Source organism: Chiloscyllium plagiosum, unplaced genomic scaffold, assembly GCF_037043375.1.
Source record: "Chiloscyllium plagiosum isolate Xiang-an unplaced genomic scaffold, Cpla_swu_hap1 HiC_scaffold_17, whole genome shotgun sequence".
Taxonomy (NCBI): Eukaryota; Metazoa; Chordata; class Chondrichthyes; order Orectolobiformes; family Hemiscylliidae; genus Chiloscyllium; species Chiloscyllium plagiosum.
The window spans coordinates 23,263,944-23,287,373 of NW_028270155.1; the positions used below are offsets into that span (position 1 = coordinate 23,263,944).

General features: G+C 45.4%; 1 protein-coding gene across 1 annotated transcript; it reads left to right on the forward strand.

Moving 5' to 3' along the window:
• The first annotated feature begins 1,185 nt into the window (after positions 1 to 1,185).
• hsbp1b (heat shock factor binding protein 1b) lies at positions 1,186 to 23,376 on the forward strand. Its single transcript, XM_087995752.1, has 4 exons — positions 1,186 to 1,318; positions 13,345 to 13,411; positions 19,472 to 19,569; positions 22,315 to 23,376. Exons 1-4 carry the CDS (start codon positions 1,274 to 1,276, stop codon positions 22,324 to 22,326), a joined length of 222 nt encoding a protein of 73 aa, XP_087851878.1. The 5' UTR covers positions 1,186 to 1,273; the 3' UTR covers positions 22,327 to 23,376.
• The last annotated feature ends 54 nt before the right edge of the window (positions 23,377 to 23,430 follow it).

The window sequence follows — 23,430 nt, forward strand, 5'->3', positions numbered from 1 at the left end:
CACTCATTTAAAAGTGGAAAAATGATGTTCTGTGTGCTCAGTTATTCCTTGCTGTGAGAAACGAAGCTCACTGTTCAATAATTTCAGTCCGAGTCAAATTCTGAAGCAGTCTTTATTCATACGGTCTTGCAAGCCGGGTGACCACAAAGTAGGCACATCGATCAGGAGGTTACATTGCAATTTACACAGTTCAGTTGAGTCTCTTGGTACTCTCCTTTTACTTCATATCTGATAGTTGTATTGCTCTGTGCAGCTGCTAATCTAATCAGCTTACCACATCTGTCTGTGGCTTATTGTTGGCGTGCAACCCCCCCCCCCCCCCCCGCCTTGATAGCTGGGTCTTATTACTTTTGCTGACACAACACTGGGTCTTACTTTGTTATCTTGTTCATACTAACTCCCTATGTGCGTGACAATTGCAACTGTCATGTCAATACACCTGTCTCTACCAGTCGACCACCTCCCTTTTCGGTTAGTTATTTCTTGGTATACACCCACGTGATTCCGCCTTGTAATTTTTGCAGAAGCAAGATACAGCTACTTGTAACTGTGCAAGCATATCTAGCTTAACATTCGCCCCTCCCCACGACTCAACCTTGTGATTTTTGCAGAAACAACAACCTTTGCAAGCCCCTCTCTCACTTGCTTAATTTAAATATAACATCACAGGGGAAAACCTGGATTTGACAAATCTTGGAAATGAATATACTGGCTTGTACTAGACAGCGATTCTGAGGAACAAGATAAGTCAGATCAGTATGCGTCATTTCTGAGTTTTAATGGTTTTTCCCTCTAGGATATTGGATCAGGGCTCCCTGTGTGCCTTGGATAGATATGCATTTTGAAAGCAAATACGTGATTATTTCCAAATGTGCTTGGGTTGGAAGGTATGGCATGTTACAATACACCAAGTAAATAAGGCCAAAGTGGAATATTGAGAGTTGGTGGGAAAACCAGACTCAGCGCATTGTCAGGTAAAAACAATGACTGCAGATGCTGGAAACCAGATTCTGGATTAGTGGTGCTGGAAGAGCACAGCACTCCTCGGATGCTGCCTGAATTGCTGTGCTCTTCCAGCACCACTAATCCAGAATCAGCGCATTGTCAATTCACATGAGGGAGTGCGGCGAGAGGACTACAACACCCATGATGCAGCGGGGCGCGCGCGCGGATTCTCGCGAGAGCACGGTGTTGTCGGAGTGGGCAGGGTCACCGTGCTGTGGGTTGTTGTGGTAACCGAGCAACTGAGGACTGAGGCTAAATAACTGCCAAGATGTCGGAAACGGACCCAAAGACAGTGCAGGACCTGACCGCAGTGGTGAGTGAGGGATGGCGGGAGCTTAAGGTGCACCCTGGTAGTGGGCGAGCAGCGCGACTGGAGGCTCAGGCTGTGCCGGTCAGACTAGGCCTCAGCTTCCTGACTCTGTCTCCTTGGTGGCAGCTTCACCCAAACACAGACTGTCCCCTGTCCCAATGGGGGGGAGGGAGGAGAGAGCTTCACCCAAACACAGACTGTCCCCTGTCCCAATGGGGGGGAGGGAGGAGAGAGCTTCACCCAAACACAGACTGTCCCCTGTCCCAATGGGGGGAGGGAGGAGAGAGCTTCACCCAAACACTGACTGTCCCCTGTCCCAATGGGGGGAGGGAGGAGAGAGCTTCACCCAAACACTGACTGTCCCCTGTCCCAATGGGGGGAGGGAGGAGAGAGCTTCACCCAAACACTGACTGTCCCCTGTCCCAATGGGGGGAGGGGGGGGGGAGGGAGGAGAGAGCTTCACCCAAACACAGACTGTCCCCTGTCCCAATGGGGGGAGGGAGGAGAGAGCTTCACCCAAACACAGACTGTCCCCTGTCCCAATGGGGGGGGGGGGGGGGGGGAGGAGAGAGCTTCACCCAAACACAGACTGTCCCCTGTCCCAATGGGGGGAGGGAGGAGAGAGCTTCACCCAAACACTGACTGTCCCCTGTCCCAAGGGGGGAGGGGGGGGGAGGGAGGAGAGAGCTTCACCCAAACACAGACTGTCCCCTGCCCCAATGGGGGGAGGGAGGAGAGAGCTTCACCCAAACACAGACTGTCCCCTGTCCCAAGGGGGGAGGGGGGGGGGAGGGAGGAGAGAGCTTCACCCAAACACAGACTGTCCCCTGTCCCAATGGGGGGGGGGGGGAGGAGGAGGAGAGAGCTTCACCCAAACACAGACTGTCCCCTGTCCCAACGGGGGCAGCTTCACCCAAACACAGACTGTCCCCTGTCCCAAGGGGGGGGGGGAAGGAGAGAGCTTCACCCAAACACAGACTGTCCCCTGTCCCAATGGGGGGAGGGGGGGGGGGGGGAGGGACGAGAGAGCTTCACCCAAACACAGACTGTCCCCTGTCCCAATGGGGGGGGGGGGGGGGGGGAGGAGGAGGAGAGAGCTTCACCCAAACACAGACTGTCCCCTGTCCCAATGGGGGCAGCTTCACCCAAACACAGACTGTCCCCTGTCCCAATGGGGGGGGGGGGGGGAGGAGAGAGCTTCACCCAAACACAGACTGTCCCCTGTCCCAATGGGGGCACCTTCACCCAAACACAGACTGTCCCCTGTCCCAATGGGGGCAGCTTCACCCAAACACAGACTGTCCCCTGTCCCAATGGGGGGAGGGAGGAGAGAGCTTCACCCAAACAGACTGTCCCCTGTCCCAATGGGGGGAGGGAGGAGAGAGCTTCACCCAAACACAGACTGTCCCCTGTCCCAATGGGGGGAGGGGTGGGGGGAGGGAGGAGAGAGCTTCACCCAAACACAGACTGTCCCCTGTCCCAATGGGGGGGGAGGAGAGAGCTTCACCCAAACACAGACTGTCCCCTGCCCCAATGGGGGGAGGGAGGAGAGAGCTTCACCCAAACACAGACTGTCCCCTGCCCCAATGGGGGGGGGGGGAGGAGAGAGCTTCACCCAAACACAGACTGTCCCCTGCCCCAATGGGGGGAGGGAGGAGAGAGCTTCACCCAAACACAGACTGTCCCCTGTCCCAATGGGGGGAGGGGGGGGGGAGGGAGGAGAGAGCTTCACCCAAACACAGACTGTCCCCTGTCCCAATGGGGGGGGGGGGAGGAGAGAGCTTCACCCAAACACAGACTGTCCCCTGTCCCAATGGGGGGGGGGGAGGAGAGAGCTTCACCCAAACACAGACTGACCCCTGTCCCAATGGGGGGAGGGGAGGGGGGGGGGGAAGGGAGGAGAGAGCTTTACCCAAACACAGACTGCCCCCTGTCCCAATGGGGGCAGCTTCACCCAAACACAGACTGTCCCCTGTCCCAATGGGGGGAATGAGGGAGGAGAGAGCTTCACCCAAACAGACTGTCCCCTGTCCCAATGGGGGGGGGGGAGGAGAGAGCTTCACCCAAACACAGACTGTCCCCTGTCCCAATGGGGGCACCTTCACCCAAACACAGACTGTCCCCTGTCCCAATGGGGGCAGCTTCACCCAAACACATACTGTCCCCTGTCCCAATGGGGGGAGGGAGGAGAGAGCTTCACCCAAACACAGACTGTCCCCTGCCCCAATGGGGGGAGGGAGGAGAGAGCTTCACCCAAACACAGACTGTCCCCTGTCCCAATGGGGGGAGGGAGGAGAGAGCTTCACCCAAACAGACTGTCCCCTGTCCCAATGGGGGGAGGGGTGGGGGGAGGGAGGAGAGAGCTTCACCCAAACACAGTCTGTCCCCTGTCCCAATGGGGGGAGGGGGGGGGAGGAGAGAGCTTCACCCAAACACAGACTGTCCCCTGCCCCAATGGGGGGAGGGAGGAGAGAGCTTCACCCAAACAGACTGTCCCCTGCCCCAATGGGGGGGGGGAGGAGAGAGCTTCACCCAAACACAGACTGTCCCCTGCCCCAATGGGGGGAGGGAGGAGAGAGCTTCACCCAAACACAGACTGTCCCCTGTCCCAATGGGGGGAGGGGGGGGGGGGGAGGGAGGAGAGAGCTTCACCCAAACACAGACTGTCCCCTGTCCCAATGGGGGGGGGGGAGGAGAGAGCTTCACCCAAACACAGACTGTCCCCTGTCCCAATGGGGGGAGGGGGGGGGGGAGGGAGGAGAGAGCTTCACCCAAACACAGACTGACCCCTGTCCCAATGGGGGGAGGGGAGGGGGGGGGGAAGGGAGGAGAGAGCTTTACCCAAACACAGACTGCCCCCTGTCCCAATGGGGGGAGGGGGGGGGGGGAGGGAGGAGAGAGCTTCACCCAAACACAGACTGTCCCCTGTCCCAATGGGGGGGGGGGGGGAGGAGAGAGCTTCACCCAAACACAGACTGTCCCCTGTCCCAATGGGAGGAGGGAGGAGAGAGCTTCACCCAAACACAGACTGTCCCCTGTCCCAATGGGGGGGGGAGGAGAGAGCTTCACCCAAACACAGACTGTCCCCTGTCCCAATGGGGGGAGGGGGGGGGGTGGAGGGAGGAGAGAGCTTCACCCAAACACAGACTGTCCCCTGTCCCAATGGGGGGGGGGAGGAGAGAGCTTCACCCAAACACAGACTGTCCCCTGTCCCAATGGGGGGAGGGAGGAGAGAGCTTCACCCAAACACAGACTGTCCCCTGTCCCAATGGGGGGGGGGGGAGGAGAGAGCTTCACCCAAACACAGACTGTCCCCTGTCCCAATGGGGGGAGGGAGGAGAGAGCTTCACCCAAACACAGACTGTCCCCTGTCCCAATGGGGGGAGGGAGGAGAGAGCTTCACCCAAACACAGACTGTCCCCTGTCCCAATGGGGGGGGGGGGGGAGGAGAGAGCTTCACCCAAACACAGACTGTCCCCTGTCCCAATGGGGGGAGGGAGGAGAGAGCTTCACCCAAACACAGACTGTCCCCTGTCCCAATGGGGGGGGGGAGGAGAGAGCTTCACCCAAACACAGACTGTCCCCTGTCCCAATGGGGGCAGCTTCACCCAAACACAGACTGTCCCCTGTCCCAATGGGGGCACCTTCACCCAAACACAGACTGTCCCCTGTCCCAATGGGGACACCTTCACCCAAACACAGACTGTCCCCTGTCCCAATGGGGGCAGCTTCACCCAAACACAGACTGTCCCCTGTCCCAATGGGGGGAGGGAGGAGAGAGCTTCACCCAAACACAGACTGTCCCCTGTCCCAATGGGGGGAGGGAGGAGAGAGCTTCACCCAAACACAGACTGTCCCCTGTCCCAATGGGGGGAGGGAGGAGAGAGCTTCACCCAAACACAGACTGTCCCCTGTCCCAATGGGGGGAGGGAGGAGAGAGCTTCACCCAAACACAGACTGTCCCCTGTCCCAATGGGGGGAGGGAGGAGAGAGCTTCACCCAAACACAGACTGTCCCCTGTCCCAATGGGGGGAGGGGTGGGGGGAGGGAGGAGAGAGCTTCACCCAAACACAGACTGTCCCCTGTCCCAATGGGGGGGGAGGAGAGAGCTTCACCCAAACAGAGACTGTCCCCTGTCCCAATGGGGGGGGGGGGGGGGGGAGGAGAGAGCTTCTCCCAAACACAGACTGTCCCCTGTCCCAATGGGGGGGGGAGGAGCGAGCTTCACCCAAACACAGACTGTCCCCTGTCCCAATGGGGGGAGGGAGGAGAGAGCTTCACCCAAACACAGACTGTCCCCTGTCCCAATGGGGGGGGGGAGGAGAGAGCTTCATCCAAACACAGACTGTCCCCTGTCCCAATGGGGGCAGCTTCACCCAAACACAGACTGTCCCCTGTCCCAATGGGGGCAGCTTCACCCAAACACAGACTGTCCCCTGTCCCGAGGGGGGGAGGGAGGAGAGAGCTTCACCCAAACACAGACTGTCCCCTGTCCCAATGGGGGCAGCTTCACCCAAACACAGACTGTCCCCTGTCCCAGTGGGGGCAGCTTCACCCAAACACAGACTGTCCCCTGTCCCAATGGGGGCACCTTCACCCAAACACAGACTGTCCCCTGTCCCAATGGGGGCAGCTTCACCCAAACACAGACTGTCCCCTGTCCCAATGCAGGGCAGCTTCACCCAAACACAGACTGTCCCCTGTCCCAATGGGGGCAGCTTCACCCAAACACAGACTGTCCCCTGTCCCAATGGGGGCAGCTTCACCCAAACACAGACTGTCCCCTGTCCCAATGCAGGGCAGCTTCACCCAAACACAGACTGTCTCAGTCCTAATGGGGACAGGTAGCATCAGGACTTGCAGTAATCAATGTTTCAGATCTAACCCTTCTGTAGGACTGAGGGTGGATGTAGAAGGAGCTGCAGGTAAAGGGGGAGGTGGGGGCTGGTTGGTGAGTTGGGGATAGGTGAAGACAGGTAGCGAGTATGACCTGGTTGGTCAATGGCAGAGTGCAGTGGAAGTGAGGGGGAAGGACTGTGAAGGGAGGTTATTTGAAATTGGAGAACTCAATGTTGAGTCCTTCGGCTGTCGGGTGCCCAGGCAGAAGGTAAGGTGTTATTCCTCCAATAGGAGCTCTGGTTTCTTTTGACAATGGAGGAGGCCAAGGATTATCATGTCGGAAGGAGAGTGGTTGGGCGAATTGAAATGGGTGGTGACTGCAGTGCTCGGTGAGCCATTCTCTGAGTTTATGTTCAGTCTCCCTGATGTAGAGGGGACCACACTGGGAGTATCTGATGCAGTAAACTAGTTTGGAAGAGAGGCAGGTGAACCTCTGCCTTACCTGGAAGGACTGTTTGGGGCCCTGGATGGTGGTGATGGAGGGTGGTGTAGGGCAGGTTTTGTACCTTTTCTGTTTGCAGGGGAAGGTACCTGTGGGTTCGGTGGTGGGGTGGTGTGAACCAAGGACAATCGGAGGGAGTGGTCCTTGGGGAAGGCAGAGAGGGGTGTGAAGGGGAGGATGTTCTTGGTGGTGTGGTCTATTTGGAGTTGGTGAAAGTGTTTGAGGATGATGCATTGGATGCGGAGACTGGTGGGGTGGCAGGTGAGGACAAGGGGGACTCTGTCTTTATTGAATGGGGTGAGGTTAGAGCGGTAGAATGGAGGTGGTGTGGCAGACAGCTGTCTGGATGACAGAGGGAGGAAAAGCACGTTGTTCAAAAAAGTTGAACGTCTAGGATGCTCACGAGTGGAATATTTCCTCGTCCAAATAGATGGGGTAGAGGTAGAGGAATTGGGAGAATGAGATGGAGTTCTTGCAGGATACTAGGTTGGGTGAGGTGTAGTCCTGGTGGGTCTGGGAGTCTGTAGGTTTGTAGTCCATCTGGAAACTGTCACCGGAGATGGAAATTATGAGGTTAATAAAAGTGAGAGAGGTGTCCGAGATGGACCAAGTGAATTTGAAGGCAGGGTGGAAGTTTTGTGCAAAGTTGATGAACTGCTCCAGTTCATCCTGGGAGCAGGATGCTGCAATGATGCAGTCATCAATGTAACGGTGGAAGAGTTGGGGTACAGTGCCTGTGTACATACTGAAGAGGGACTGTTCGATATAGAGGCAAGCGTAGCTGGGGTCGTCCTTTTGATTTGGAGGAAATGGGAGGAGTTAAAGGAAAAGTTATTGAAGGTGAGGACCAGTTTGGCGAGGTGGAGGAAGGTATTCGTAGAGGGGGATTGGATGGGTTTACTGGAGAGGAAGAAACGGAGGGCCTGGAGGCTATCATTGTGGGGTATGGACATGTATAAGGACTGCACGTCCATAGTGAAAAGAAAGCGCTGTCTACTGGAGAACTGGAAGTTGCTGAAGATATGGAGGGTGTGGTAGGATGTAGGTGGAAAGTGCCTAGACGAAGGGGGAGAGGATGGAGTCGAGGTAGGACCAGATGAGTTTGTTGGGCAGGAGCATGCTGAGTCGATGGCGGATGGATCCCCACATACGTTTGGGACACTATCGACGCCCTCCACCTCCTCCAAGACTTCCATTTCCCTAGCCCTGAACACCTCATCTTCACCATGGACATCCAGTCCCTTTACACCTCTATCCGCCATGACCAAGCCCTCCGTTTCTTCCTTTCCCGATGTCCCCACCAGTACCCTTCGATGATACTCTTATTCATTTGGTTGAACTGGTCCTCACCCTCAACAATTTCTCCTTCAAATTCTCCCACGTCATCCACACGAAAGGGGTAGCCATGGGCACCAACAATGTCTATCACTTCAATGTAATCTAAAACTAGTTGCTAACATATAGTTAACAAGATACAGTTCGCCCTAAGAGACTTTTCCAGTTAAACCAGGAAGCGGTTTCCCTCTCACTACACGAGACCAAGTAAGATCCTTAGTTTTCTATACTTAAAAAGTACAGTGGCAGCAAACTTCACAAGCAGAAGCTCATACAGCGTAATGTGTTGACATTCACACCTCTTATCCATACTTACAGTTTACTTTACATATGAAAATTAAATGTGCTCTGATTTTGTCCATTTTTCAAGTTCCCAGCATGCAGCCGAGGTACGCATCAGAAGTTATTTCAATTGGCTGCATTGATTCCAAAGCCCACTTCATATAATAGAAACAACAAAAATGCTGGAAGTGTTGAACAGATCACAGCAATTGTGGAGAGAAATGGAGTTAACTTCCAAACCAGTGCCTTTTCATAAGAGCTGATTGATCTGATTCATATACGTTGATTCTGTCTTAACATATGCTGCCAGACTTGCTGATCATCACCAGAATGTGGGTGGCACAGTGGTTAGCACTGTTGCCTCACAGCGCCAGAGACCCGGGTTCAATTCCCGCCTCAGGCGACCCTCTGTGTGGAGTTTGCACATTCTCCCCATGTCTGCGTGGGTTTCCTCCAGGTGCTCCGGTTTCCTCCCACAATCCAAAAATGTGCAGGTTAGCTGAATTGGCCATGCTAAATTGCCCATAGTGTTAGGTGAAGGGGTAAATGTAAGGGAATGTGTCTGGGGTGGGTTGCGCTTTGGCAGGTCGGTGTGGACTTGTGGTCGAAGGGCCTGTTTCCACACTGTAAGTAATCTAATCTAATCTAATGTTTTTATTTTAATTTCAGATTTTCAGCACTTGCGTTTATTTTTCCCAATTTTATATGGCTGTAGAATGATAGCATGTTCCAGTGTAGAAACAGATCATTCGTTAAATCTCATTTCTGCCTTTGTTAAGCTGCTTAGTCTCTCAGACTCCCAAAACCTTTAAGGTTCCTCCTTTTGAGCAGGTATCTTTAGCTCTTTAAAATAGCCCACTCAAAAAGATGGGAAAGTAAGTGGCAATAAAGAAATATGAAATTTACAAATGAGTATGGATAGGGTAGGTGAATGGCCAAAATTTGACAGATGAAGTTTAATTTGGAAATGCGAGTTAATTATTTTGGTTGGTGGAATATAAAGGCAACTCATTATTTAAATGAAGAGAAATTTTTAGAGTGCTTCAGTGCGCAGAGCTCCCTGTGTCTTCATACATGAGTTGCAGAAAACTAGTATGCAGGTATAGCAGGTAATACAGTACAACACAATACAGCACAGGAACAGGCCCTTCAGCCCACCAAGCCTGTGCTAATTTTTAATCCTTATTTTTCCCGCTTCTTATTGCTGATACACGGTTTCTATCCCTCTGTGTTTGCCTCCCATTCATGGTCTATCAAGCTATATCTTAAACATTGCTAACGCACCCGCTTCCACCACCTCCTTTGGCAGTGCATTCCAGGTACCCACTACTCTGAAACATTTTCCCTGTGCTGCCCCCCCCCCCCCCAAACCTTCCCTCTCTAACCTTGATTCTATGCTATATTTTAGTTAACCCTTCCGCCCTGGGAAAAAGGCTTCTGACTATCCAGCCTATTTATGCGTCTCATAATTTTGTAAATCTCTTATCAGGCCGCCACTCAAACCCCATATTTCCAGTGAAAGCAATCCGACTTTATTTAATCTCTCCTCATAACTAAAACCCTCCAGACTAGCAACATCCTGGTAAACCTTTTTTGTACCTTTTTCAAAACATCTATGTCCTTCTGGTAATGTGGCCACCAGAAGTGCACGCAATATTCCAAATATAGCCTAACTAAAGTTTTATACAGCTGTAATATAACTTGCCAATGTTTGAAATGTCTGAGACCGAGATGTTGGACAGGGAACAGGGTGGTGTGTTAAAGTGGCAGGCAACAGAAAGAACAGGGTCTTTTTGGGGGGCAGAACATAGATGTTCTGCAAAGCAGTCACCCAATCTATGCTTTGTTTCCCTAATGTAGAGGGGATCACATTGTGAGCAGCGAATGCAGTAGACTAGATTGTGAGAAGTGCAGTTAAAGTGCTGCTTCACCTGGAAGGTATGTTTGGGCCCTTGGATACTGTGGGAGGGAGGAGATAAATGGGCATGTGTTGTACCTTCATTTGCATGGGAAGATGCCATGGGGCTTTGGGAAGATGTTGGGAGTGAAGGAAGAGTGGATCAGGGTGTCCCGGAAGGAATGGACCCTGTGGAAGGTGGACAAGGGAGGGGAGGGGAATGTGTGTCTGGTGATGGCATCTCGCTAGAGGTGGTGGAAATGGCAACTGGTGATGTCCTGGATGTTGGGTAAGGACATGGGGAACCCAGTCGCTGTTGGTGGGAAGAGAGGGGCTGAGAACAGAAGTGTGGGCAATGGGTTGGATCTGGTTGAGGGGCGTGCCACAACGGTGTTGGGGAATACTTGGTTGTCGAAGAAGGGGGATGTTTCAGAGGCTTCCTCATTGAGGTTGACCTCATTGAAACATATGCAATGGAGACGGAGGAACTGGGAGAGTGGAATGGAGTCTTTACGGGAAACAAGATGCGAGGCTGTATGATCCCGATAGCTGTGGGAGTTGGTGGGTTGAGAGTGGATGTTTGTGGCCAGTCTATCCCCAGAAATGGGAACAGATGTTGAGGAAGTGAAGGGAGGAGTTAGAGATGGTCCAGGTGAACGTGAGGGTGGGGTGGAAATTGGAAGTGAAATCGATAAACCTGTCCGGTTCCGGAAGAGAGAGGGATGCAGCAGCAATGATATTATTGATAATTTGGAGAAAGAGCTGTGGATGGGGGCCAGAATAGGACTGGAACAAGGAATGTTCCTCGTACCTCATGAAGAAACGAGCATAACTGCGGTCCATGGGCGTATCCATGGCCACATCTCTGACCTAAAGAAAATTTAGACGAGTTAAAAGAGAAGTTGTTGAGGGTGAGGACAAGCTCGGCCAAATCCACCACCCTTGTTGTGTAGAATTGCTTCCTGACATTTCCCCAGAACAGTCTGGCCTTTATTCTTAAACCATGCCCCTAGTTCTAGAATCCCCACCAAGTGGAAACGGTTTATCTATATCTAACCTGTATTTTCATGTTGATATCTTGAAGACTTTGATCAGGCCACTCCATAACCTTCTAAATTCTAGAGAAAACAAGACTAATTTGTATAATCTCTCCCCAAACCTAACCTCAAGTATCATTCTAGTTAATCTGCACTGAAGCCCAGCCAAAGCTAATATGTCCTTAATGCTGTGATGCCAAAAACTGAATACATTTACTTTAACTAGGATCTAATCAGGCCTTTATATGACAAATGTATCTTGCATCCCTTTGTATTGCAGCTCCCTCACCTTTAAAATAAAAGTCAACATTCCAATGCTAATTACTTTTTGTATGGCTTTTTACTTGTCTTACTCATTAGCTTTCAGCTATCTTACGAACCAGTGGCATCGATGACTTTAACTATCACAGCCTTCATAATTTGAAAACCTCATCAAGTTCATGTCTCTACCTTAATTTTCTGTTTGATTGAATTAGGACCAATTTCACAAGTCGGTTTCCATATTGTAACCCCTTATTTCTGTTGACATCTTAGTGAATATATACTGCACATTATTTGTTGCCTTTCTATCTTTAAGTACACAGTTGTCAAATTGCTACCTAACTAATGCTTACATAGGTCAGTATTGTGACCTTTTTATTCTAAACATCTATAAGTCAAACATCTCACTTTCTGTAATTAACGTCCCTATTTGAATTGCCACCATTTGTCTGGTGTATCTGCATATCAAGATTTTCTGCTTAATATTTAATGTCTTAATGTTTCTAATTTAAGCAAATTATTAATGCAAGGTGTATTAATGTTTCTAATTTAAGCAAAAAATAGTGCTTCAATATATTTGCATTTATTTGCACCTGCCACTTATCTGCTGGTTATGCTAATCAATGCCCCAGGTCTTGTAGCTAGCTTTCACAGAATCACAGGCGGAGTTTATTTGGCCTGTTCTTCAAAAGACCAGTTTGCCAATTACTATTTCTTGGCCTTCTCCCTGTTTACTTCTGGCCTTTTCAAATGATAATCCAGATCCTTAAAAGCGGAGATTGAACCTGCATTAACCAAAGTTTCAGGTAGCACATTCCAGACCCCTCACATTTGTTGCATGAAAAAGTATAATTTGCTTTACTCCATATTCTGAGGTGCTTAGCACGTTTAGGTATTGTCTCCTGAATTTCCAGGTCATCCCTAGTAGAGACCTTAATGAAACATCACTTAGCACAACTTGCCTGCTTTTAACCTTGTCATTTGCTTGAAAATATCATCTCTAACTATGGAAAGAGGGAAATGTTAGCACATGCTACAACTTAGACACATACTGTCATTTTGGAAATTAATTGAATTCAAATTTACTGCGCTTCCTCACTCTATTCTCTTGCTTTATTCAAAGATTTGTTTACATTTGACCTAACATGACAAGCTTTTGGAAATTAATACTGGCTGGCCCTGTTTACCCCATGCACGAGCCTTGGCTCAGTGACCATTCTCATTTTTGAGTCATGCAATTATGGATTTAAGGTCCACTCTAAACTTTAAGATCAGAATCGAAATTGACATTTCAGTGCACTACCAAGGTCTGAGGTACGCAAATCAGAATTGTCATATATAATTGTTTTGTTTAACTCTTTAAATATTTAGTAAGGCTTTGGATAAATGTTTACAGTATCAGGAAACTTAACTTTAATGAATAAATCTGGAATATAAAAATAATCGTAATACTGTATTGATGACTATGGCAGCTGTTATCCATTGTTGTAAAATCCCATCTGGCAACACTGATGCATTTTAGTGAACAAAACTTGACATCCTTTGACTTCAGGGAGGAGAAAGTGAGGACTGCAGATGCTGGAGATGTGTTGCTGGAAAAGCACAGCAGGTCAGGCAGCATCCAAGGAACAGGAGAATCGACTTTTCGGGCATGAGCCCTTCCTGATAGCCTCTTAACTATCTTTTGAAATGGCCAACAAACCAGTCATTTCAAAAGCAATTAAGGATAATCAACAGATGCTCACCTTGCAAGTGAAGTCCACATCGCATGAAAGAATAAAAAAAAAGAAAATGTGGGTGACTGATGCAACCAGTTTCTATTAAAGAAGTTACAGCTTTAAAACAGATAATAGCATGGTTAATTTATATTTTTCAGGTTACTACACTGCTCCAACAGATGCAAGACAAATTCCAGACAATGTCTGACCAGATCATCGGTAGAAATATCCTTTCTTTCAAAGACAAATAAAGTTCCAAATGTTAAAGTTAATTGATATACGGTGGGAAGGGATTTCAAGTTTAATGTGAAAAAAGCACCAGCATAGACCAGTTGGACTGGATGAGCCGTTTCTGTAAATTCAATGTAATTTTGTAATGCACGCAAATTCCAAGGAAATCTTAGTAGTCTTATATTAGAATTTATTACTTATAAATTTTGTGCAGATGTTAACACAATTTTCTGCACCGACTCCAAGACCAAATCTGGGTGATCTTCTTGATCTTAGAGATACCTTACAAGCCTATTGTATTAAAGGTTGTCTCTGAAGGCAAGATTGTTGTTGTGGTAGTCCTGTAGCCCAATGCTGTTATGCTACTAGCCTGTTCAGATTATCTTCTGACATGAGAGATTATATATAGCAATGGAGGCAGCTCCACAATATAAAAGAGACATTGGGTTGCACCTAAAATAATACTATAATTTACTGTAGGTGAAAATTTCATTTTAAGTACATTTAAATGTGGTAAATTGACACTACTAGCAACCTGTTGCTGTACTATGCTCTCTGCCAAATCCAAAAGTAGAAACTAAATTGCTTTGAAACAATACAGAAGAAGATAGCTTTAGTGTAAAGTGATTATTTAGTTACACATACAGGTTGACCAGCATGGTTGTGTTGTATGTGTGATTGAGCATGTTTTTTTTGTGATTGGTTGAATTAACTGTGGAAATTTTTCTCAGCTCCAGCACTTGATTGTGAATACAAATTTGGTATTGCTAACTACTTTATAAGTTTTAATTGGAAGTTAAAGTCCGATTTGTGCACCTGACATGGAGGAAATTTGGATTAAATTGACTAAGCAGAATTCCTCTCCCTACTTGCTAACACTTTGAATGTACTCCTGCATACAATTGGAGCTCTAAGTATCCAAATTATCTGACCAGAATGTATTATTCAATGTTCTTGTACATCCAACAGTGTGCTGTGCTCAATGGCAGATGATTTACCTAGAACTGTACATTTTAAATAGGAGATTATTTGAAGTTTCAGCAGCATCTTGATGAATATAGAGAAGCCAGCATGTATCAGTAAATTCCGTGGTTGTACCAAGATTGACTTTGTTATGTCAGGAGATTTTTCTTAGTTGAAGAACATCAGACAGTCTTAAGTTGATCTGTTGGTTGAAATGAGCAATTTCACGATCACGTCAGTCATCATGTTCAATTACAAAATTAAACCAGAGTTGTGGAGTATTTTAAATTAGCACACAGCACCACGTCTTTTCAAACATCTAGGAGTCTTTTTATCATGATATTGGGAAGACAGTCTCAACTGTTAACTCAGGAGGCTTCTTCAACAATGCAGAGTTTCAAAATGTTTATATGCTATACTGTAATCGTTGCTGCTTTCAACAGGACTGCTATCTTCAAACAAAGGACAAGTTAGGACATTACAATGATAACACAGGATGAGCATCATTGGGTAACCTAATTAAAGAAATGGAAGAAATCATTGATGCAGTCAATAGCATAGACAACATGCATTCACTTCTGTCATAGAAACCAGGGATACCTTGCCTAGATGAAATGCATTATTTCATTCGAGTGCCTGTCCAGGTAAAGTAGGTGCTAAGCACTGATCCTTCAGAGGATCTCCTGAGGAGATGTTAGTGATATTGTGATTTGGAAGTGCCGGTGTTGGACAAGGGTGTACAAAGTTAACAATCACACAATACCAGGTTATAGTCCAACAAGTTTATTTGAAAGCACTAGCTTTCAGAGCGCTGTTCCTTCATCAGGTGGCTGTGGACCTTGTATGAAGGAGCAGCACTCCGAAAGCTAATGCTTCCAAATAAACCTGTTGGACTATAACCTTGTGTTGTGTTTTTTAACTTGGTGATATTGTTTATTGAAAACCATTCAAAAGCCTGCAAAATTGCTTTGCAGATTGTACTGTCTGAAAATCATTTATAACCCCAATAATTGTTGTTTGGTTTGGAAAATAAACACTTCACTAGATTAGCAAAGAAAAATGCTCTATGCAAAAATATTATTCCTGTTTTATTTTGCATTGTTTGTTTGCGCTGAGGCATGGTTTCTCTCTGCAATAAGAAGTTGTGTTTATATAGCACCTGTAGCATTTCAAAACATTCCGAAGTGCTCTACGGAGCTTAGGTAAAGGAGAAGAGATTGGGAAGAGAAACCAAAATCTTGGTCAAAGAAGTGGGTCTAAAAGCGGAAGAAACAGATTGGAAAGCAGAGGGATTACAAGAAATAGTTGCAAAAAGTTAGACAGTTGTGTTAGTTCCCATTTTTAAAATATTGGTTTAAGAATCTTTTGAGCTTCTTGAAATGTTGAATGTGAGATTTGCCAGGTTGCGCCAGATAGTTTGAATGTTATCCAATAGACAGCCGTACAGTGCAGCGACGATCACATGCTGCTGTTTTACCTCTCAGACCTGGGTTTGAATCTAGCCTGGACTCTTCGAAAAATGAAGCATTATCGATTGTAAACTGAAAAAAGTTGGGCAGTTTGATTCCATTTCTAGTAGAGATTAGTTTGTAGCACAACCTTTTCCTCTATTAGATATTCAGTGAAGATGTACAATTGTACTCACAACCCTGAAATCCCATACTATAATCCCTGTACACCCACAATTCTGAAGCCAAATTCCAAATGATCGCCATCTCCAGATTTGCTGTTGACACGACTGTGGTAGGATGGATATCAAACAATGATGAGTCACAATGCAAAAAGGAGATAGAGGAACTATAGACCAGTGAGCCTGACGTCAGTGGTGGGCTTTTTTCCTCTGGAGTATCGGAGGCTGTCCTAGTGCACTGAAACCTGCCTCTTTCTCAATGTAGTCAAAAGAACTGATCATTGACTTCAGAAACGAAGGAGAACACCTCCCCATCTAGATCAACTGAGTTGAGCGTGAGAGGGTTGACCGCATCAAGTTTCTAGAAACGACAATAACCGACAACCTGTGTTGGACGTCCCACGTAGATGCAATGGTCAACAATGCACAACCATGTCGCTTCTTCCTCAGGCAACTTAGGAAATTCGGCATGTCCAGGAGGACCCTGACCAACCTTTCCAGTTGTACCTGGTTTCACCTAAAGCATTCTAAAGCATTCTATCTGGTATGATAACTGCTCTGCTCGGGACTGTAAGAAAATACAGAATATTGTGTGCACAGCCCAGGATATCAGAGAAGCCAACCTACCATCCATGCACTCCATTTACACTTATCTTTGTTGTGGAAAGGCTGTCAACATCATCAAAGACCCTTCCCACTCCAGTAATAGTCACCTATAACCTCTTCTGTCAGGCAGAAGATACAGAAGCTTGAACACATGCACCAAACAGGTTCAAGAACAGCATTTTTCCTGCTGTTATTAGACTGATGAATGGACTCACTTCAAATAATATTAATCTAGTTAATGTTGATCATGCTTAGAGCACATTCTGTAAGGTGTAACCTGTATGGCTCACTCTGTCCAAGCACCCTATCATCTGTCCTTATTTATGATCTGCCTGTACTGCTCACAAACAAAGCTTTACACTGTCCTTAGGTACACATGGCAATAAATCAGATTAAATTAACATCTAATTCTGAGGCTATTCTCATGGCTAAAGTGGAAAACGTAAATGTAAAATTGATTCTGAAGTTTGGAGTTTTTAGGGATCTTTTAAGAAGATTTTGGTTTATCCCATGGAAATTGGCAAATTTTTTTGGACTTGACATAAGGTTGAGTACTCTATTTCCTTTCACTAATGATAATTAGAGTCATAGAGATGTACAGAACGGAAACAGACACTTCGGTCCAACCCGTTCATGCCGACCAGATATCCCAACCCAATCTAGTCCCACCTGCCAGCACATGGCCCATATCCCTCCAAACCCTTCCTATTCATACCTCTATCCAAATGTCTTTTAAATGTTGTAATTGTACCAGCCTCCACCACTTCCTCTGGCAGCTCATTTCATACACGTGCCACCCTCTGTGTGAAAAAGTTGCCCCTTAGGTCTCTTTTATATCTTTCCCCTCTCACACTAAACCTATGCCCTCTAGTTCTGGACTCCCCAACCACAGGGAAAAGACTTTGCCTATTTATCCTATCCATGCCCCTCATAATTTTGTAAACCTCTATAAGGTCACCCCTCAGCCTCCGATACTCCAGAGGAAAAAAGCCCACCACTGACGTCAGGCTCACTGGTCTATAGTTCCCTGGCTTGTCTTTACCACCCTTCTTAAACAGTGGCACCACGTTAGCTAACCTCTAGTCTTCCAGCACCTCACCTGTGACTATTGATGATACAAATATCTCAGCAAGAGGCCCAGCAATCATTTATGTACTTCCCACAGAGTTCTAGGGTACACCTGATCAGGCCCTGGGGATTTATCCACCTTTATGCGTTTCAAGACATCCAGCACTTCCTCCACTGTAATATGGACATTTTGCAAAGTGTCATCATCTATTTCCCTACAGTCTATATCTTCCATATCCTTTTCCACAGTAAATACTGAGGCAAAATACTCATTTAGTATCTTCCCCCATTTTCTGCTGCTCCACACAAAGGCCGCCTTGTTGATCTTTGAGGGGCCCTATTCTCTCTCTAGTTACCCTTTTGTCCTTAATGTATTTGTAAAAACCCTTTGGATTCTCCTTAATTCTATTTGCCAAAGCTATATCATGTCCCCTTTTTGCCCTCCTGATTTTCCTCTTAAGTATACTCCTACTGTCTTTATATTCTTCTAAAGATTAACTCGATCTATCCTGTCTATACCTGACATATGCTTCCTTCTTTTTCTTAACCAAACCCTCAATTTCTTTAATCGTCCAGCATTCCCTATATCTACCAGCCTTTCCTTTCACCCTAACAGGAAAATACTTTCTCTGGATTCTCGTTATCTCATTTCTGAGGGCTTCCCATTTTCCAGCTGTCCCTTTACCTGCGAACTTCTGCCGCCAATCAGCTTTCAAACGTTCTTGCCTAATGCCGTCAAAATTGGCCTTTCTTCAATAAATGCAGTCTAACTAATTAGTCCTACCTTGTCCGTGCCTGTCCTGACTGTTTGACTCGCTTATGTTCTCAACTGTACCAGTCTCAGATTGATCTCTTTCCTTACTATCTCCCTGGGTTCCTCCCCCCACTAGTTTAAATCCTCCCGAGCAGGACTAGCAAATCTCCCTGCCAGTATATTAGTCCCCTTCCAATTTAGGTGCCATCCATACTTCCTGTACAGGACCTTCTACCCCAAAAGAGATTCCAATGATCCAAAAATGTGAATCCTTCTCCCATTCGCCAGCTGCTCAGCCGTGCATTTATCTGCTCTCTCTCCTCCTATTCCTGTGCTCACCAGTTCGTAGCACTGGGAGTAATCCCAATATTACTACTCTCAAGGACCTCCTTTTTAAATTCCTGCCTAACTCTCTGTAATCTCCCTTCAGAGTCTCAACCTTTTCCTGTCCTATGTCATTGGTTCCAATGTGTGCAATGACCTCTTGCTAACCCCTCTCCCCCTTGAGAACATTCTGCACCCTCTCTGAGACATCCTTGATTCTGGCTCCAGGGAAAGCAACACACCATTCTGATTTTTCGCTGCTGGCCACAGAAACGTCTGTCTGTACCTCAGACTAGAGAATCCCCTAACACAATTGATCTCTTGGAAGCCGACATACCCGTCATTGCATTACAGCCAGTCTCAATACCAGAAACTTGGCTGTTCGTACTACGTTCCCTGAGAATCCATCACCCCCTGCATTTTCCAAATCAGCATACTTGTTTGAAATGGGTATAGCCACAGAAGACTCCTGCACTAGCTGCCTACCTCTCTTATCTTTCCCCCTGCCATAACTGCCATCCATCACATACTGTTGCTGTTGCAAATTCCTCATTGCTTCTAACTGTCTCTCCAATCGATCCATCCGATCTGATAAGATTCGCAAGCAACAGTATTTATTGCAGATAATTGAATGAGCAAATTTTCAAACCTTACTAATAAAAGCATACAACTTTTCCAAAGAAAGTGATATTTCTTTGACATCTTTCACTTGATGAGATGAGTGCTCGCATTGATGACCTAGAGAAGAACATTGCTGACCTCATGACGCAAGCAGGAGTTGAAGAAATAGAAGGAGGAGAAAACAAGGTAAAAATATTAAACGGTTAGAAAACCCTTTCCTTTCTTCTCCCGTCCCCTCTACTCACTCCACTTGGTTCAAGTTTGAAATCCTTTGAATGATTTGTTAAGCAAATTGCAGTATTCACTTATTTGATTTTGGCTAGTTAATATAAGTACAAACTTTAACATCTAGAGGAACCTGAGAAGTTTTAAAGCTCGTTGTGGATGCATTATGTACACACATGCATTGATTTCACTTGAATCAAAATCTGTACATTTGGCCAATATTTTTGGTATCTTTGCTGTGGCCTTAATTAGATTAGATTAGTTACAATGTGGAAATGGGTCCTTCGGCCCAACAAGTCCACACCGACCCGCCGAAGCGCAACCCACTCACCTACATTAACCCCTTCACTTAACACTACGGGCAATTTAGCATGGCCAATTCACCTAATCTGCACATTTTTGGACTGTAGGAGGAAACCGGAGCACCCGGAGGAAACCCACGCAGACACTGGGAGAATGTGCAAACTCCACACAGTCAGTCAGTCGCCTGAGGCGGGAACTGAACCCGGGTCTCTGGTGCTGTGAGGCAACAGTGCTAACCGCTGTGCAACCGTGCCGCCCACTATAATATTTGAGACATGATTGTGATCAAATGAGCTTTTAATTTCAGATTTTTACTGAATTCAAATTTCACTATTTGCTGTGGTGGTACTTGAATCCACATTTAGTGAAATTTTAATTCAGTAAAAATCTGAAATTAATAACTCATTTGATCACAATCATGTCTCAAATATTATAGTGGGCGGCACGGTGGCACAGTGGTTAGCACTGTTGCCTCACAGTGCTGTCAAGTGCCTTCTGCTGAACCATCGGAAATTATTAAAGGGTTTCAATGGAAAATTTAAAATAAAAGTTTGTAGGGGAAGTTGATAACTGGCATTATAAATTGAACTTAAAAAGTGAAAGATACTAAAATGTTTACTTCCTCCAGCGATTTGATAAGTCTGTTGAACAGGTAGTTCAGTCACATAGACAGTCAAGTCCCAGATTTGAATCCTTGTCTGACAGTTTATCTGTGAGAAGATTAAAATTGCTTTTAAGTTATGACAAAGATAAATAACTCCTGACTGTAATTTCATGACTGCTGAAAGTGGGCTAAGGATCTCCTGTGATGCTGATTTGATTGAATAACTGTTTAATCACTGTCCAGGTTCTCTTGCATGACCACTTTGACAAGATGACAGGGAGTGATAATTGACTAATATGGTATTATTCAAACAAGGAACTGAACTTCTAAGAAAATGAGTGTGGGAGAACCTTGATTCAGAGTGAAATGTGATTTTTTTTTTTACTTGGTGTGCTACTATCCTGCTCTTCATTTTGTTGCTATACTTTCTTGATTGAAGACAAGCTAAAAATAAATGTTATATAAATAGTGCAAAAAAGTTGCATCTTAACAATATTTTTATGAAGTAAAATCTGTTTAATGGGTGACTGGTACAAATTGCATTGTTCCTGTTAACTAAAAATGTTGTGTAGCCACAAATTGATGTTAAAGACATATTTCTGGCTCTGTTATAACAAATACTGCAAATAAATTCCAGTTGACATTCCATGAAACCTACAGTCTTATGATATGATATGGTCCATAAAATCATTTAGTATAATGTGTAAATGGTCAGCAATCTACTACAGTTCCATAAATATGTTGTGTTTTAATATTAAAATTAATGAAAACATTGACAAAAATAGTACTGACAAGATCTTGACACCAGTGGACAACTTATTCTCAATTTAAAGGAAATGAGGCTTTAGAGGGAGGTAGTGTGGTAGTAATGTCACTGGACTGGTAATCAAAACCCCAGGTTAATGTTATTGGGACATAGGTTTGAATCTCACCATGGCATGTGGGAAATTTGAAGTCAATGAAAGTCTGTAATTATAAAGAGAGGCTATTGGCAATCAGGCTATCAGTCCAGAGGTTGGTGGGAATCTGGAACTTGCTGCCTGTAGCATGACAGGGGCAGAAACCCTCGACATTTAAGAATTATCTACAAGGCCAAGTTCTGGAAAATGGAATTAAAGTAGTTGTTGTTTTTGACCAGTGCAGACTTTATGGTCTGAACTTGATGACTGTATGAAGTTAGTAATTGTTGCAAAATTCCATCCACTACATCTTGGGGGAAGTTTATCTGCCATCCCTACCTCTGCTCATCTGGATGTGACTTCAGACCTACAGCAGTATAGTTGAGTCTAAACTGCCATCTCTGCAATTAGGGATGGACAATAAATGATGGCCTAGCCAGTGATACCTTCATCCCATGAATGGATAGTTTTTAAAGAAGTTCTTTTTTGAAGTTATGATGACTTTAGAAATGAAATGATGTTAGTGTCCACCTTTCCAATATGTATGATTCATCTCATGTTCTGTCTTTCTGAATTTGACGTTTTCATGTAGTAAGGTGAGAAATCAACCACTCTTAAAAACTAAAGAAAAGGAGGCTGTGTTTTTGAAGCTTGTTGCTAGGACCAGGGCACTGAGAGTTAAGTATAATGGTAAAAGCAAATAATGTACAGTTTGCACAGGCACTAATTACTGAATTATGGAGCACAGCTCTCAAAGTAGCAGCAAAAAATTCAGAAATTCTACGTAATTAATGGAAATTGACATTTAATCAATGTAAACAGAGGCATGGTAAGCACTTTAGGCTGCACTATTGTTTCCATGTGTTTTACCAGTTGTAATATTTTCTTTTCCTTCCACAGGCTCCCAAATAACCTGAAAAGGATGATGGAAGTCTTTGTCTTTACACTTATCCAATCTACTTACTTAATTCAAGAGTTTGTGCCGTGCTAAAATACATTTTTTATATTGAAAATAATGGATGTACTAACAGCTGTATTCGAATTGTCTTTGTAAGAAAATGTGTTGCTTAAACTTTAGTACACGTTAGGAAGTTGTGCAATTGTTTACAAATTGGGTACCTGTTAAATATTTCTAAGGAGAAGACAATTTTGATGTAGCTAATTAAACTCCATTTTCTGACAAAAATTTTAAAAGTATTTTTCATTAAATTATTCGCACTACACTGTTTTGAAATTAAGTTGGTTTAAGATCTCATTTCAACTATATTTGTGCCATTGTTGCTATGTTTTCATCCCTTGATGTTTTCAGTAAAAGACCATGAAGGCCCAATTTTCCTTTTTTCTTGATACTATCAGAAGCCAGTGCAGTGTTGTCTTACAGAAAACTCCATACTTATTGGGCAACTCCTAAGTCTTCATAATGTAATTGTTGCTAACCTGGTAATGCCTTGATGGATGGCACTTAATGTGATTAATTTGCCAGTTGTCATTGTAAGTTTACTCTAAATATTGGCTTTCTTGTTTTTCTGAATATATCTTGGGTGAGATTGCTCTAACATATGAGTGCCTGTGCTTAGTCTTAGTGGGTGCCATGTATTTTTCAATGTGATTAACATATTATTAGGTAGCAATTATAATCAACTTGTAGGCAGTGACATTGTTAGAGAAAATTCTAAGTGGTGAAGGAGTAGAATTTTCATTGTTTTAAGTTATAACACACGGATTTGTTTTGAAAAGATTTCATTGGATACAAATCTTTTTTTGAATGCATTGAAAATCTATCTGCAATAGAAGGTCTGGCATATTTTAATTAGTACAACCTATTTCGCTCATTCTAGATTTTTAAAAGCATTGGCTTAAACTATTTAATTGCAACAGATATGTTGATTTAATATTTGCTTATTAAACACTTGATCTTCTGTACAACAATGTATCTCATTAAAAAACAGTGTGAGTATAGAAGTGTTTTTTATTTCACTTTTTGGTTCTGACTTCTTGTGTCTTGTACTTTATAAT